At 53.6% G+C, this 16,869-nt stretch overlaps 1 protein-coding gene across 3 annotated transcripts; it reads left to right on the top strand.

Annotated features, from left to right (window-relative positions):
* Positions 1-6,796: 6,796 nt before the first annotated feature.
* Slurp1 (secreted LY6/PLAUR domain containing 1) lies at positions 6,797-15,386 on the top strand. Of its 3 annotated transcripts, none has more exons than XM_013520069.1 (4): positions 6,797-7,023; positions 7,672-7,791; positions 14,002-14,200; positions 14,509-14,599. In XM_013520069.1, the coding sequence occupies exons 1-4, from the start codon at positions 6,966-6,968 to the stop codon at positions 14,510-14,512; spliced, it is 381 nt and encodes a 126-aa protein (XP_013375523.1). In that variant the 5' UTR covers positions 6,797-6,965; the 3' UTR covers positions 14,513-14,599. The 3 variants fall into 3 exon arrangements, with proteins under 3 accessions (XP_013375523.1, XP_005395795.1, XP_005395794.1); XM_005395737.2 differs by lacking the exon at positions 6,797-7,023 and adding an exon at positions 15,082-15,386 and having other exon boundaries at positions 7,743-7,791; positions 14,509-14,628; XM_005395738.2 differs by lacking the exons at positions 14,002-14,200; positions 14,509-14,599 and adding an exon at positions 8,204-8,477.
* The last annotated feature ends 1,483 nt before the right edge of the window (positions 15,387-16,869 follow it).

Genomic DNA, 16,869 nt, shown 5'->3' with positions numbered 1-16,869 from the left:
TAGCCTCTACCAGCCCTTCCAGCCCCTAGCCAGGCACAAGGCCTGAAAGACATGGGGGCCACACATGGGCTCGGGATCTTCAGCCCAAACTGGCCAAGGAGAGGAGGGCCAGGAGCTGAAGAGGGAGGGTTGGAGCCTGGCGTGCCCCTCTCTGTCACCCACCTTGGTAGGCTGGTGGGAAAACTGCCTGCCACCTCCCTGCCCCTCCTTCAGTGCCAACCCCTCCTGTGTGTTTGCCCTGTTCCCTTCACCCGCTTTCCAGGGAGCCTGCCCCATCCTCCCATACCGTGTGTGCCCGCTGTGGGCACGGATGCTGCCTCCAGCTCTTGCAGTCGCTGTGCCAGCCACAGGTCTAGTGCTGGACAGTGCGCTGTAAGGCAGATGACAGAGTTGCCATGACAGCTGTGCTCATTCATCTCAGGGTGATCATGGGAGTTTTGCGAGCTGATGTTTGTGGAAGTATTACCCACTGGTTCCCAGCCAGGCTCCGGGCTGTTTCTGGCTCCTGGTTTTGAAGATATTGAGACATATCAGCAACTGCAGCACACAGGCTCCTCCAGGGGCTTTCTGGTCCTTCCTGGGCCAAGTTCATGTGAAAATAAATAAGAAAAATCCACTGCCTATAAGAGGCGGGTGCCTCAAGCAGTGAGCGAAGCAATGAACAATGTCATCGTAGACAGACAGTGAGAGAGACAGCTGGACACATGGGAGATGCAGAAGAGTGTAGACATGCTACTGGTGGCACTCAGGACAGTAACCACACTGGCCAGTGTATCTGGCCATCCTGTTCTGACCTCTCTCACTAAGCCACAAGACATTTTGGGCAATCAAAGATCTAAATGTAAAAAGAAAGACATTGTTCAATGCTAGACAATCAGAAGAGAAAAATAAGACTCATTCCTCAAACTTGCTTTTCTAGTCTCATAAACAATTAGTGGCTTATTCAGCCCATTAAACCCAGAGTTGCCATATGACCCAGCAATAGTGCCCCTAGGCATATACGCCCAAGAAAAGTAGAAACTTGCCCGCACTGAAACTCGTTCACAAATGCTCATAGCAATGATATTCACAGCAGCCAAAAGGTGGAAAAAACCAGATGTCCACGAATGGATGAAAGCACAGACAAAATGTGATCTAACCAGACAACAGGGTGTTATTCAACTGTGTGAAGAAATGAGGTACTAACATGCTCCACAACATGGGTGACACTTGAAAATATCTTGCCAACTGAAAGAAGCCAGACACAAAAGAGCACGTATCCTATGATCCTGCTGATGTGAAACAGCAGAGTGAGGAAATCCAGTTAACCTGGAAATATATTAGAGGCTTCCCAGGATTGTTGGGGAAATTCCCAAGAGATGGGGAAAATGGAATGCAGTTCCTGCTCACACCACTCAGTGCTGTGTTTCACCTCTGAAGTCAAACACCAAAACATGGGTGGAGTTCCTCTTCTTCATCTAAGTCATAGAGAGATATCCTCCAAAGAGTAGTGACATTTATTTGAGAGTAACAGAGTATCATAATGGGAATGTGTGTTCCATAGTAAACCACAGGCATATTCATAGATGCTGAGGCTACATGGATAACAGGCAACATAGATACACAGATACATTTGTGCCAGTGGCTTAGACAACAGTTCTTGGTCTTCCAGACACTGGTGAGGCAGGACCTGGTGTCAGGTCCGTGGTACAGATACCTTCCTGTCCAGAGTAAGTTGTCTGAATTGTTTCAGTCTTGGGAAATGTGGAAGATAAACTTTGTTACAGAAATCTGTGCATATGTGTGCTAGGTGTGCAAAGCATGGGGTGTGTGTAGAACAAGGAATCTCTTTAGGGGCTCTTGGGAAGTCTATGACATAGTGACTACCTCAGACACACAGGTGGCCCTTCTCTCATTACTTCCAGACTCTATCTTTGCCCAGGTCTGACAAGAATCATTTCCTCTTGGGATCAACTTTCACACAAGCCAAGCAATCCTGCAGCAGACACCAGCTGGGTCTCCTCTAATTCTTCCATTGCTCACCTGGAGAAGGTGTGAGACCCACAAATAGCCCCACTCGGATGCCAGGCCCAGCCCCTAATGTGGCCCATGCTTCTCTCTGACCCATCCTGGCCTTTACTTAGGTGGAGTAGCTTGCAGAACTCAGGATGTGCTTTACTTATGTTTCTTACTTATCCTCTGGGAAATGACAAAGGGTACCAATGGCCATCAGTGGGCAAGATGCAGAGATGAGATGTGTGGGAAGGAATATGGCACTCTTGTGACCTCTGTGGGCATACAACTTGCCAGGAAACCCCTCCATCCCACCACTGGAACACAGCTCCTTCAGGCCTGTTCTTTTGGGATTTTATGGAGGTTTTTTTATGTGGGCATGATTGATCACACATTAGTCACTGATGATCAAGTCAATCTTCGGTTCCTCATCCCTCCCTGGAGGAGGCTAGGGTGCAAGCTGAAAGCCCCCCCACCATGCAGTGATCTCTCAAAAGTCCTTAGTTTGCAAAAAACACTTATGTTACTTTAGAGATTCCAAGAAGAGTTTTATTTTGTTTTCATTTTTGTTTTTCCAATATTGGAGATCGAATCTAGGGCCTGCGTGACATCCCAAGACCATTTGTATTTTTGATTTTGAGACAGGTTCTCTCTAAATTGCTGTGTTGCCTGTGCTGGGCTTAAATTTCTGATTCTTCTGCTTCAGCTTCCCAGAGTGCTGGGATTACAGATATGTGTCACCACACCCAGCTCAATTCCAAGAATTTTAAGAGCTGTGAGCCAAGAAACTGGGATGAAGACCAAATATATATTTCACAGTAGCACAGGATTGGAAGGACAGGGGTAGTGGGTAAAGGGCACTGGGATTCTCTCTGAGATGATGAAAATATACTACCCTAACTGGAGATGTTTCCATGTATCTGTGAATGCACTAAAAGTGCCAAATTATACTCTTTAAATGGATGAGCTGCACAACATCTGAAGTATATTTAATAGAGCTATAAAAATTTAAAAGAAAAAGATAAACAAGATACAAAACCCAGACTAAGAAAGATTCATAAATGGCTATATAAAAATATTTTAAAAACACATACGAAAAGTAATCCCAGCACTCAGGAGGCTGAAGCAAGAGGATTGCTGTGAATTTGAGGTCAGCCTAGGGCTTCCTAGTGAGTTCAAGATTGTCCTAGACTACATAGCAAGACCCTGCCTCACATAAACAAAAACAAAATAAAGAATAAGAAAGGAAAGTAATATCATACAAAAACTAAAAGGCAGTTGACAGTGTAGGAAATATTTGTCATGTGTTGAGAAGGAGCACCCTCCTTAGACCCACAGAGCAAAGTCAAAGATAAAGACCCCTGGGCAGCTGTACAAAAGGAGGAAAGCCGTGGAACCCAAGATGAGAGACAGCAAACGCTCTCTAAATCCACACACCAAGGAGACATGGAGTGCTGAGAAGGAGCTGGGTGCCACCACCATGCTGGCGTGGGGAACTGCCCCTTGGAGGACCATCAGTGGAGCTCCGAAGGGTGCCTAGTGTTAGGTCCAGCACTGGCTCCCAAAGTGTGCCCCAGATGCCTATGGTTGGTGGGACCTAGGAACCCGGCTGGCAGTGAGGCCCTGTTGAAAGGGCTTAGGATTCTGAGGCCAGGGTATCAGAGACGGTTACTATTTAAGAGTACTGGGTATCCAGAGAAGATCTGCAATGAATCACAGTTGTGTATTTGCCACTGTGTCTCCTTGGAAGTGAAGCAATGGCCATGGGGAGGAGGGCAGTCAGCCCCAGGGGGGTGCTTTTGTTTATAGTTTGACCCAGCACCACCCTTCCAGAACCATCCCTGGGTACCTGGTTGGAGGGTGTAAAGAGCAGGTTCTCAGAAGATGTGTGATGGTGTGTGTAGTGCTGTGTGCATCTGACACACGTATACAGAGGTTAGGCTGTGTGCAGTGCCCATGCACCAGAAGATGAGAGAAATAGCCTGAGGCCCAGCCCATTTCCTTCAGACACACAAACCTCGGCTTGAGAGCCACTGTTCTGCTCTGCAAGACATCCCTCAGAGGGGGCAGAACAGCAAGGCCCCTTACAAGGTCACCCTGGCCTTCTGGGGTGAAGATTGGCCACAGGAGGAAGCATCCCAGGACCAGCTGGAGAAGAAGGTGTAGGCAGACAATGTATCAGCATCCCCAGCAGGCACTGCTCCAGTTGAGGGTGATCATGGCCAATGTAAATCTTGAGGGATGAGTGGAAGGCACTAGCTCCCACAATGGGAGTCGGTGTACTTCAGTCAGAATAGGACAAGGTTTCCCGGATGTAACCAGAAACTACTCCTGCCCTGACCATAGCACCCCTCATGGGGGCACCCCTGATCACACACGCCAGATAATAGAGCTTTGCTTTGCTCAGACTCGAGACCATAGAATGTGACATGTGTGGGTGACAGGGGTACTGAGCAACCACAGGACATTGAATGGAAGTGGGGCAAAGAGAGATCCTGGGACACTGGATGACCACAGACCACAGGACACTGGGTGGCAGAGGACACTGGAGACCATGCACCTGTGCCCACGGCACACTGGACACTCTCCAACTCACTGAATTATCAGCAGAAATAGCCCTGAAGCAGGGGGTGGCCTCCCTGCAGGTCTACTGTCTTTGACAGAGTTGAACCTTCATGCTGACCTGTAGTGGGGTCCGGGCAAATTCTGGACAGAGACTTCACAGCATACTCCCAGCACGCAGCATGACAGTGGTACCTGATCCCTGTATCACAGTTCAAGGGTCAGTTCTGAGGTCAGCATGTCCCAGGCAGACTCACAACCCCAGTGCAGCCGCTCTGGGGTAATCAGTGGATGTTCTTCCGGGGTCACAGGCTAAACCTTGATCCTGATCACATCTGAGCTCTGACCCTGATCCTAACTCTGAGCCCTGACCCACAGTTCTCTGAGGAACTGAGCAAGGATCAGGCTCCCGGATGGAGCCAGTCCAAACCTTGTCTGAGCTACATTCCTCCCCACCCCAAACAGGCAGCTGACACTTTGAGAAGAAGTACAGCCTGGGTCTCCCCGGGGAGGATCAGGTGGAAACTCCAGGAGGAGCCCACACCTGGAGGCTGGGCACCTGTCTGGGTGAAAGTCACGGGTGGAACCCTGGGCCTGAGGACAGGAAGGAGCCCAGCAAGCAGGCAGGAAAACTGGGCTACCCCTGTGAGACACCTGGGTGTGTGGGGCGTTCAATCAGGTGGCTGCAGCGCATTCTGCCTACTGCAGTATTGCAGCATGGTTGTCTGGTGATGGATGTGCAAAATCAGACAGGCTTGGGCTGCTGCCGGCTAACTAGGTGACCTGCCTAAGCCAATTAGCTTCTCAGAGCCAGTTTCTTTTTTTTTTTTTTTTTTTTGTTCTGTTTTGTTTTGTATTGTGATGGATTGATTTATTCAGATTGTTATACTATTCATTTGATGAAACAAACTGCTTTAACTTAAATGTTTTAAATATAGTACCTGTATCTAGATTTCATTAAAATACATGAAATATTTTTTAAAAGACTGAGTGGAAAAAATCCTCGGTGTTTTTGAATCAGTGGCTTCTCTCCATGATCTTGGAATGGTCTTGGAATCCCACAAGTGAGGTTTTTCTCCTAGCTTTAGGGTAAATGTGCTCACGAAGTTCCCTCCTTATGAGAGATTAGAGCCAGTTTCTTCATTCAAACTAAAACTCATTAGTTTGTGACCCTCCAGAGTTGTGAGGAAAAATAAAATCCAGTAGGTCGTCTCTGACACGTACTGTGTTTGGAGGAAACCTGGACCCCACACATCAACCCCAAGCACTCTTGGTCCTGCCCAGCACCAGAAAGACAAGGGTTCAGCCTATGCCAGGGGTAAAGACCTAGCAAGGAAGCCTAGGGGCCATAAAAGGGGTATGGGGTCTCCACACCACTGGAGGGGCAGGAGGAAAGGGCATTCCCCGCAGCAGGGGGAGCAAGAACAAAGCCCAGGAATGATATTTGGATGCCTAGACTTTGTGGAGTTGAGCCAGCCCAGTGAGACTGTGGCCTGACCATTAGGGAAGACTTGAGCAGGGGTGACCAGGTACTGTGGGGTGCCAGGACTGGTCAGCCAGGAGTCATTAGCACCCAAATTCAACTGTTTCCCAAAGGCAAGGAACTTCCTCAATTTTCTTTCCAGCAATGGGGCCAGAAAAGTCCTGCCTGAGGCTGCTTCGGACCCATTAGAGACTGAGGTGTGTTCATGGGCAGGGCGAGGGCTGACCTGTAGGGGACAATGGGATTAGTGTTTCCAAGGAGACCCTGGGCCCTCCACACCTCGACCTCCATCCCTAGCCTTCCCTGTTGGCCTAGCAGTTTTCTGTCTTTGTTGCTTAAGCCTCTGAACAAACTCTGGGCTGGAGGGGAGGGGCAATTGAACCCACAACCTCCCCACTCTGCTCTAATTGTTTCAAAGGAGCTGGGTGGGCCAGATCATTTTGGGGAGATGCCAACGCATGGCTGTGGACCATGAGTCTGCCTTGTAGGGGCTCACAACGGAGGAATCCCTGACGCAAGAATCTAGCAGGAGAGACCCTAACCTCCACTGCTCCTTCCTGGCAGCAGGACATGCCCTGGCAGAGGGAAGAGGAAGCTGAGGGGAGGGGTGAAGATTCAAGAAGGGTCCCCAGCAGGGAGCTGCAAAAGGGAGGGCTCCAGTGGGAGGAGTGTGGGACCAGACCAGGCCTGGGAGGAAGGGTCAGGCCCCAGCTGGAAGAGGAATGAGGAAGGGCAGGGAGGAGGGGTGGACCAGAGTCAGAAAGTGGCCGGAGTGCCTGGAAGACAGAGTGTTTAAGAGGAGGGGAGAGGCTCCAGGGTTGGGCGGGGTCTCTGCCCCCGCCCTAGGGAAACCAGATCCCACTAATCTGCTCAGCCAACCTGCTGGACCACCGCACTTGGCCATCAACCGGGCAGCAGAAGAGGAGCCATGCAGGGGATATGGCTGGCGTTGCTGGTTCTGGCCCTGGCTGCTCACGGGGAACTCGGTGAGGGCTGAGGGACGGGGCAGTGGGGCACTGGGGACTGAAGGGGACTTGTGCTGTGAGCTGGGTCTGCTTCCCAGCAAACCCCAGCTGCTAACTTTCACCTGTCCAGAAGGGGAGCCTGGAAGGGGAGCGGGCAGGGCTGGGGGAGCAGCCTCCCTCCAGCCAGGTCTAAGGAGGGAAGAAAGGGAGAGCAGGTGTAGGCAGAATGGATGGGCCTGGGGCTCCGTGAGAGCCGGAAGGCAGCCACCTCCCAGGTAAGGGGCCAGGCTGGCCTTTCTGGTGTTTGTTTTGGAGGTCCTGGGGACTGAACCCAGGGCGTTCACACCGAGCTGCATTCCCAGCACCACCACTCCACTTTATTTTAATTTTGAGACAGTCTCACTAACTCATTAAATTTCCCAGGCTGCGCTCAAACTTTCACACCTCCCGCTTGGGCTAGCGGGAGTCAGACAGGCCCCTGGGGTCCCACGGTTGGGGCTCTGCCCAAAAGCATCCTGCCGGTGAGAAGTAGATGTCTTTATTAAACTGGCTAGTGTCACTGTCCTTTCAGAATGGGGTCTCTGGGACAGGGTAATGATCACTGAAAGACTGTCTCTGGGTGGGGGGGGGGGGGGTGCCTGACCCACCAACCCCTCATCGTTCTCTCAGTGATGGCCTTGCAGTGCTACACCTGTCATGAACCCACGGCCGTATCCAGGTGCATCACCGTCACCGAATGCAATGCCAATGACACCATGTGCAAGACCACACTCTACTCTTTGGATATTGGTCAGTAGGCACTGGGTGGTCGGGGTCAGGGCCTGCCCTGCTGGAACCTCCCCTACGAGTACAGCCCGCGTCCTACCTACTTCCAAGAAAAGGCTGTCTATCCCTGTGGTTGGCCTTACCACTCTGTCCCTTCTGCCTCCTTCCCTCCTTACCTGTTTTAGTGCAAGGGCCCTCCAGCTGGGCTGGGAGTCACCAGGAAGGGTGGCTTACTTGCAGCTTGGTGTTACCTGCACTGGGTGGAAATCACCTCCAAGCAAGGGATCCAAAGGCAAGAAGCCTCACGTGTCCCTGGCACATCAGCATGCGGGAACAGAGCCCGCTGCGATGGGTGACCCAAAGCAGGTAGCTCTGGGACTGGGGCTTGGAGGCAGAAAAGGACCAGCCCTTACAGCTGGTGCTCCTGTGCCCACAGTGTACCCTTTTCTGGGGGACTCGACAGTGACCAAGTCCTGCTCCAACAAGTGTGAGCCGTCAGATGTGGATGGCATTGGCCAGACCTGGCCTGTTTCCTGCTGCAATGCTGACCTGTGCAACGTGGGCAGGGCCCTTGCCCTGGGTGATACCCGGAGCCTGGCCCTTGCTTTTGCCCTTGCCCTTGCCCACCTCGTGGACCTTGGGCTCTAAGCCAGCCTGCCCCTCTTCCTCCAACCCCATCCCCTGATGCCTTGAAGAAAAGCAGGACCTCTTGCACCGCCTCCTGAGTCTCCTTTCTGGGCACAGATCCACCTTGGGGCAGGGAGGGGCCTCCTACCTGTCTGATTTCAGCCCCATCTCCTTCCTCTATCTCTCCTATCTCCTGTAATGGGTTTAAGTTCCACCCCATTAGCAAAGACGACTGTGTCACCAGGGCTACACAGCTACCCACACCAGGAAGATCTCTGCCCTCAGACTGTGAGGGGAGTCTGGCCTGGGTGGGCAGAGGTTCGACTCAAGGAGAAAACCACTTGCCAGGGCCCCCTTGGCATCTGCCTTTTCTCTTTAAACCTGCAGACCCTAGCCAACCTTGTCTCTACCTCCCCTCGCCGGCCCCTGGGTGAGGTGGCCTCCAGCCAAGGTGGGATGGGCTAGGCACTTCTCTCGCATGGCTCCAGCCCACAACCCTGAGTCCAGGGGCCCTGCCCATCAGCCATTACCCCCACCAAGTGTTTCTTGCTCTTGGATAGAGGAGGCTCTGTCCTGGGGTGAGGGTCTCATGGCCAAGCACCACAGATAAAGCTCCTTTGCTTGGAGGAAGAGGCCAGGGGGCCCCCAGTTGTTGGGACCCAGGAGCTCCCCTCTTCTGCCTCCTATGGGCAGGACTTGCTACCCATGTGGCTCTGCAGTCCTGGACCAGCTGGACTGGGGAGAGCCAGGGTTCCCACAGCCCAGTGAGTGCCACCACCAGCCCTGGAGCACAGGTGACAACTGTCTGGGGATCCCTGGGGGCAGAACAGCAGCATCCTTCCAGAGTAGGGGTACCTAGGAGGCTGAGATGTCTAGTGCTGACTTGAGTGCCTCCATGTGGTTCTGTGACTCTGAGTTTTGGGAGATGTGGTCCTGTCATCACATCACACCCTACAAAACACATGTATTACCCAGGCACTGGAGACCAGGTCCATCTGTGACTTTCAGTCAATCCTCAGCCTATGATCAAGATCTGGGCTCAGTCTATGACCAGGGAGCAGGGCTCAGTCCAGAACCAAGGATCAGGTTTAATCTGTAACCAGAGTAAAGGCTCAGTGTGTGACAGGGGAAGGGGTTGAGTTCATGGTATGTGCCCTGGCACAGGCTGTATGTGAGGCTTTAGGACCAAGCTTTAGAACTCTATCCTTGATCTCAGCCTCATGGGCTATGAGCCTCCCTTTTGGGGACCTGGTCCTGCTCTGGATTTGCTTCAGCCTGAGTCCTTGAGCCTCGTGGGTGGGGAAGTGGGGCAGAAAGAGGTACTTGGAGCAGGTCCCAACCTGAACCAGGGCCTCACCTATGTGGAGGCCCAAATAGCTCCATGACCTATAGGAAACAGGACAGGACTTAGTCTGTTGGAGAAGAAAGAAGCCAGCTGCCCAAATTTGGGCTGGAAATGGATCTCGGGGCAGGTGGGGAAAGGAAGAGCTGAGCCCAGGTCCTGGTGGCCCAGGCCACTCAGATCCCTGGGCTGGTTGATGGGGTGGACTCCCCTCCTTTCCTGGGACCTGCCAGCTCCAGAACCCGTCACCTGTTTCTAAAATCAGGATTGGTGTCCCTGGTCTCTGGCCTCACTCTTGCCTTGAGCAGCAAACAGATCCTCACTTGAGATGACAACTATGACTGCCCAGCTCAGGGGTGATCACCCTGCATCAGCACCCCTAGGTGGGAGCTCTAAACCTGCATGGCCAGCCTGGACATGGGTCAGGGTGAGGCTGGAACCAGCACTAGCCTCCAAGGGCCAAAAGGAGCCCATAGTGTGTCTCTATGGCCTCCACAGATCCCTACCTGTCTCAGGGGGCCTTGCATTCTACCCCAACGTGAGCAGGGGGAAGTGGCCATCTTGCTGAGGAAGATGACGACGTGGCCTTCTGGAGCTCACCATGGCCAGCACTCCTCAGCAACGGCATTACCCACCTGCTGCAGGACTTTTCTTGCCCGTGTCCACTGGCAACCCCTACTCAAGCCCCCATCCAGACTCCCTGTATGGCTCAGCCATTTACCTCCTATTTCCCTGAATCTTCTCTCCCTACCCCAGCACACTGTCCAGTCAGCAGCTAGACCTGAGAGAATCACTGAATACCTCTCTGTGGCCCAAAACCTCAGGCTCCACACGTCAAGTCATGCAAGGGCTTCACCCTGCTGTTGTTTGTAGTGGTAAATGTGTGTCTGGCTCTGCAGCCTGGACCCAGGTCCAGGACCAGGAGGCAGTGGTGTCATTGGGGCAAATTTGACTTCAAAGGAACAATGACTGAGATAGATCTGTTCCAAAGGGTAGAGGATTCCCCAAGAAGGAAATAAGCTTTCCAACCCAGGGCTATCCAACCTTGTGCTAAAAAGTTCTGTCAGAGAGGCCACAGGACATTTTTACCCTGGGGAAAGTGCAACTTGAGTTCTATGACAGTTTAGCCTGCGCCACAGACAGCACTGTCTTAGATCTCCTTGAAAGAAACATCAACCCCATGTCTTCAACTACCTAGATACCTTTAATACCACCCATCCACCCATCTGCCCTTTTATCCTTCTACCCTCCACTCATTCTAAATCTTTTCATTCATCCTTCTGCCCACTCATTCTTCCATTCATCCACCTGCCCTATTATCCATACATTTATCCATCCATCAACCCACCCATCCAATATGTCCTCCATCCTTTCATCCATCCACTCATCATACCATTTATCCTCATATCTATCAAACATATATCCATCCGTCTCATCCATTCTGTTATCCATTCGTCTACACACCCATCCCACCTATCTTCTATTCATTTAGCCGTCCATGCATCTATCCACCCATCCCTCCCTCCATCTACCAATAAATTCTTCTCAATAGTTAGCATAGCCAGGCCTAGGTGAAGGGTTCTTAAAGGAATGCCAGGTGATGTCTGACCCAGGCATTAGTCCAGGAAGTGTGGCGCATTTAGTGCCATGGTGAGGTTGGGGCTTTGACTGTATCCTAAAGGCAGCTGAGAGCCAGGGAGGGTTCTGGGAAGAGCCAGATGTAATTTGCATTTGAGCCAGTGCCTCTAAGTGGAGGCACTCGTAGGTGGCCAAGGAAGAGGAAACAGGCTCCCAGAGTCTGACAAGTTGACCTGGTAGAAGACTGGGGCTCGTGGGAATTGGGCAATGGTCAGCTAGGTAGGAGGAAACAGGTGTGGCTTCATCTTGGGGATTGCTTCAGTGCTTCACCAGGGTTGGAGAGCCCTGAAATTTCTGTGCCACCATGATGGTCAGGCAGTAGGAGACAGGACTTGAGGGCACCCCATCAGAGCCCCTGTGCATTTCTACTGTCACTATTGCATGGCTTGGGCATTTTTTGCACATATCCCCTCATTTCAGGTGCCCAGCAACCCCGAGGAGTAGAAATAACCATCATCCCAGTTACAGAGTAGACACAAGCTCACAAAGGAGAAATGACTTGCCAATGGTCACACCATAAGCAACTGGCAGGGCCAGGGCTCACCTGGGCCTGTAGAATAGCCCTGTCCCCAGATGTAGGGCTTGGGGCTTTAGGCAAGTACTTCCAGACTTGGTGATGTGAGCTGCCCTCTCTGTGTCACACACACTGGACTCAACCACGGTCTCCTGGTTCACACCTGGGTCCTGGGGGGAGGGCACGGACTCACAGAGGTGGGAGGATAGGAAGGTAGCTGTCCAAGTAGGGCATAAATCCTGTACTGACAGGTGCTCCCTGACCCAGATAGCTGGGGATAGTGCTGCTTTAATACCTGGTGATTGGATGCTGGGCTCAGAGGTGGTGCCCGCTCTGCCTGCAAAAGTTCTGGCTATGTGCACCCTCTCCTGGTTGCCACTCCATCCAGCAGCCTCCCTGCCACCCAGACTCTAAGGACTTCCCTGTTCTTCAAATCCAGGGCAAGCGGCCTCTTCCAGACAGCCTCAACTAGCAGCACACCAGTGTCTGTGACCTGCCCAGCCACCTGCCCCCAGGCTCCAAGCACATTTGCTCTCTGATCTGCGGGGAGCTTACAGTGCCACTCGCTAGTTTTCACAGTCGTCCTCTGGGGCAGATGTTCCTTTGCCCAGGTTCCAGATGAGAGAAAGGGAAACTAGAGTAAGTGCCTCAGGAGCACACCCAGGTCACATGGGAGGCCAGGTGTAGCCACAGCCGGGCTCAGCCTACCACACTCCAAAAACAGGCATTCCCTGTCTCCTCTCCTAATGTCTGGGCATGTCTGTGGACTGAGCCCGAGGGATGAAGCAGCCCGGATGCTGTTCATGCACTGCCCCGTGTATGGCCCAATTATGTGATTTGTAGTAACCAGCCTCTCCCTTTGCAAACCATGCCCTTCTTTTCCTTTCGTGAGAAGGCTTGTAAAACTCGCCTCAGCCCACAAAGCCAGGTCACTTCCACCCTTGCAACCTACAAGCAGGAAAAGTCTGGCAGGATAAGGGGGCCGCTCCAAGGCCGTACGTGGAGAGCTGCAAGGACAAGAGAAAAACTTGGGCCTGTAGGTGCCAGCCCAGAGCTCCTTCCAGCACCTCATCTAGTTTCAAGGTCAGAGTGTGACTCTTCCATGCCAGAGCTGGGCCCACTCACCAGCCCTCCACAGAGCCCACTAGGCCCGTCCATTGATCTATTCATCTACACATCTACCCCCATTTTTCTAGGCACCTACCCCTTCCTCTGTCCACCCATTCATCCATCCACCCTCCATCCATCCATCTATATGTTCTCCCATTCATTCATCCCTCACCACACTCATCCACTCTCTCATTGTCCATCCAAATATCATTCTCCATCCTTCTCCCCATCCATTTATCCTTCCACCCATCAGTCTAACCATCCATACAGCCTACTCATCTCTCCAGCCACAAAACCACCCATCAGAACATTGGAAAACAAGACACCAAAGACTGATCTGGGAAGGGCTATGGAGGAGGAGCGCCTGGATGGGGAAGATCTGAGGCATCAAGATGGTATTTCTACACTGTAAGAGGCCTAGCACAGGAAAAGGCGTGTGTGTGGGATGGTGTGCAGTGAGAAGGTCAGAGAAAATTGTCAGGCCTTGGGGCCAGAGGGTAAGGAGAGCCCTGTCATTAGGGGCCTAAAATCAAGCAGCTCATGGTAAAGGCCATTAGCAGGGAGGGGACTGGCCACGATGAGAGGCCACAGCATCCCCAGCCACCCTATTTCCCCAGGCTAACCCTTTCCACATTGGCCTGGCCTCATTTTGTTGGTGTGTGTGGGTGAAGACCAGGTAGACAGTCTTAGTATGCAAGAAACCACTCTTGGTCCCTGGCCAACCAGGTGACTCCTTATACTTGGATCTTGACAGCCATGTGGCCCTCAGGAAGTCCAAGAAGGCAGAACTGGGGTGTGAGGGGGCTTGTCAGAGGCTACAGGTGGAGGGCTATCCCAGGAAGACAGGGTGTCTGGGGAGCAGTGAGGTCCCTGTGATGCAGGTATGCCAATGGAAAGGAGGGCTTGGTCCTCACACTGGGGTCCCAAGGAGGCTGTAGAGGGGTCCTGTTCCTGAGATCCTTTGAGTGACACAGTTCTCACCATGACACGGCACCACCCACAGTCTGGACGGCCCTCACCCTTCTGCTCCAGGCTGCCCTACTGAGTCACACAAGTTCTGCCACCAACGCCCAGGAGCGGAGCTACAAGGGCTGGTACAAATCCCCAAATGGAGCCAGCTGCTCCCAACTCCTGCACATCCGGAATGACCTCCCGCTGGGCCATGCAGCTACTGCTCTTGGCAGCCTGGAGTGTGCTCTATGGTGAGTGGCAGGAAGGGGGCAACCTGCCCTGGAGTGTGCCAGCTCCTAGAGGGAGGGCTGCTGGAGTCTTTGATGGAGGGCATCCTTCAGGCTCTTCCTGGGCTTCCTGGGTTCTAGAGGTGAACTGTACCCTGAGGCAGCAGTCACGGCTCCATTCTCCAGAAAGCAAGACAGGCTTGGGCAGTGGTGTGTCAGCTCGCCAACTGCACCTTGAAGGACCTCAGCAGGTCACCTCCAGCCCCTTACTCCTGCTCCAGCATGGGGCTCTGAGGCCAGGTGATGAGGCTCTGCCCCTACCCCTGGTCCAGGTGAGGCCTTCAGATGCTACTCCTGTGACCGGCCCACACCCATTCATTTGTGCAAGAACATCACTTACTGCACGCTGGAGGACACAGCCTGCAAGACCACCCTGGAGAAGGTGGAGGCAGGTGAGGCTGGGCAAGCCACCATTGCTCCCCTTGCCTTGGAGGTGGAGGGACCGGAAGAGCTGGGTTGGGTCTTCCCCAGCTCAGAGGGAGTGACTGCGTGTAGGAGGCACAGCACCTCAGGGATCCTGCACCAGGCACTGGCAATGGCTCCCGCCCTAGCTCTGCCCCAGCTCTGCCCCAAACTGGCAGGGTAAGGGTAGGAGTCTTCTACCACAGCCTGGGGACAGGGTACTCCTATCTCAGGCCCAGCACTGCCACTATTCCAAGAGGCACTGCACTGGTGCTGTTATTAATAAACATGTCATAGTTGCGGGGTGCAGGTATGGACCAGACTGGGATGGGAAATGTAGGTGGTGCTGGAGGGGGCAGGAGGGGCAAAATCAAAGTGTAAGTGGTCAAGGGCATTGGGAGGAGGACGTGCAAACCAGGCACCGATGCCCATCCACCCTGCAGAGTACCCCTTCAACCAGAGCCCCATGGTGACCCGCTCCTGCTCCAGATCCTGCCTGGCCACTGACCCCGACAGCATCGGGGCTGCCCATCCTGTCTTCTGCTGCTTCCGTGACCTCTGCAACACAGGGGAGATAGCTGGGTTGTAGCTTTTCTGGAAGCCATGCACCTCGGACACCTTCTCTTTTGACAGGGCCTCACACTGCCTGTGGTCTCCTCTGCCTCCCTCTGTAACTGGACCTCCTTGGGCCTCATGCCACTTACTCTGCTCCTAAGCTTGTAGAAAATAAATAAACCATGGATGGAGACTTCTGTCCTTCTTGGGCACTAACAGCCCACAGAGCTGACCTTCAGGATAGCTGGGTTGAATCCTGGAATGTTCCAGGCACCTGAGCTCCTTCTCACCCAGGGCCTTATGGAACCATTTCCCAGATGGGGAGACAGGGGCTGCCTGGGCCACCCTTCCTGCAACACAGCCCATGCTTCAGCCCAGGACCTGTTGCTACCCCAGGAGCCTTAACCCTCCCTGCAAGAGTCTCCCCTGAAACCCGGGAGGTTACCCCACCCTAGAGTAGAAAGTAAGCTGAATTGAGATCTGGCTTCTCCCAGGAGTGGGCTGTCTGGTTCTGCCCAGCCTGGCAAGGTCAATGGAGCTGCAACAAGGAAGGTGGAGAGCAGGAGGCACAGGGAAGCTCAGGTTGGCTGCCCCCTGCCTGAGTCTGCCTGGGGTGTGTGCACCTCCACCAACCCATTACGCCCTCTGGCAATAGCCTGCCTGTACCCTGGGGACAGCAGGGGAAATCAGATGAGACTGTGGCCACTGCCAGCTGACTCCCAGACCCCACAGCCAGGGCTGGCCCCAAAGGCCTCAGAGAGGATGGAGGGAGCAGTGTGTGTGCAGGGGTTGAGCCCCATGCAGGGGCCCAGGGTCCTTAGGAACCTCAGATCTTGCCTCCAAACCCATTCTTCCCCCTCCACGCATGCTTTACCTGCCGTGAGACGTGGCAACGGTTGAGGGACCCCAATGCCCCTCCGAGGCCCAAGCTCCTACCAGGGAGCTGGGTACTGTCTAGATTCTGGCCAGCAGATCTTGGGACCTCGAGCTTCAGAGGCCACTGGGCCTTGGCCTTGGGGTTCCCCCACTACCTGCTGCTGCTGGGGGTGCAAGCAATGTGCCTCACGCAGTGGCTGGCCAGTTTGGGAGACCTGCTGGACACGGAGTAACCAGAATGGCGGTGAGGATCCCTTCCCCGTGAGAGCTCCTCCTTCCCCAAGGCCCAGAGGCCACGCTGAGCGAGCTCCCTTCCCCAGGAACCAGCATCCTTGGGAGCAGGTGCTGCCTGACAGGTCTCCCTTAAAGCATGCTCCTGGGCCCACCCCACCTGCAGTTCCCCCCAGACGGGGCCTTCTGGGTTATGGCTAGACTTCCAGAGAGACCACTGGCCCTGGGTTTGGAGTCAAGAGGTCAGGGCCGCAGCCTCAGGGTAGTGAGTGAGCAGATATCACCACCTGAAGGACTGAGGAGAACACTGCAGAGGCGGCTGCGCTGAGACAGGGAGCTCAGCAGTGCAAAGGCGCGGCCAGCAGAGGGCGCCGCAAGGATCCCGCTCCAGCCGCACACTGCAGGCACACAAGGATCCCGCTTGCCCCACCTAGGCGGCGATCTCTATCCCCGCGGGGGCTACAGGGAGCCAGGAAAGCTTTGCCTGTGGTTGGCCTCGGAGACGCCTACTTGCCCCTGTGCACGCGCGCCGACGAATTTATCTCAATCCCGCAGCTAAGCCCATAACT

Source organism: Chinchilla lanigera, unplaced genomic scaffold (assembly GCF_000276665.1).
Source record: "Chinchilla lanigera isolate Chin_1 unplaced genomic scaffold, ChiLan1.0 scaffold00053, whole genome shotgun sequence".
Taxonomy (NCBI): Eukaryota; Metazoa; Chordata; class Mammalia; order Rodentia; family Chinchillidae; genus Chinchilla; species Chinchilla lanigera.
This window is presented reverse-complemented; position numbering and strand designations above follow the sequence as displayed.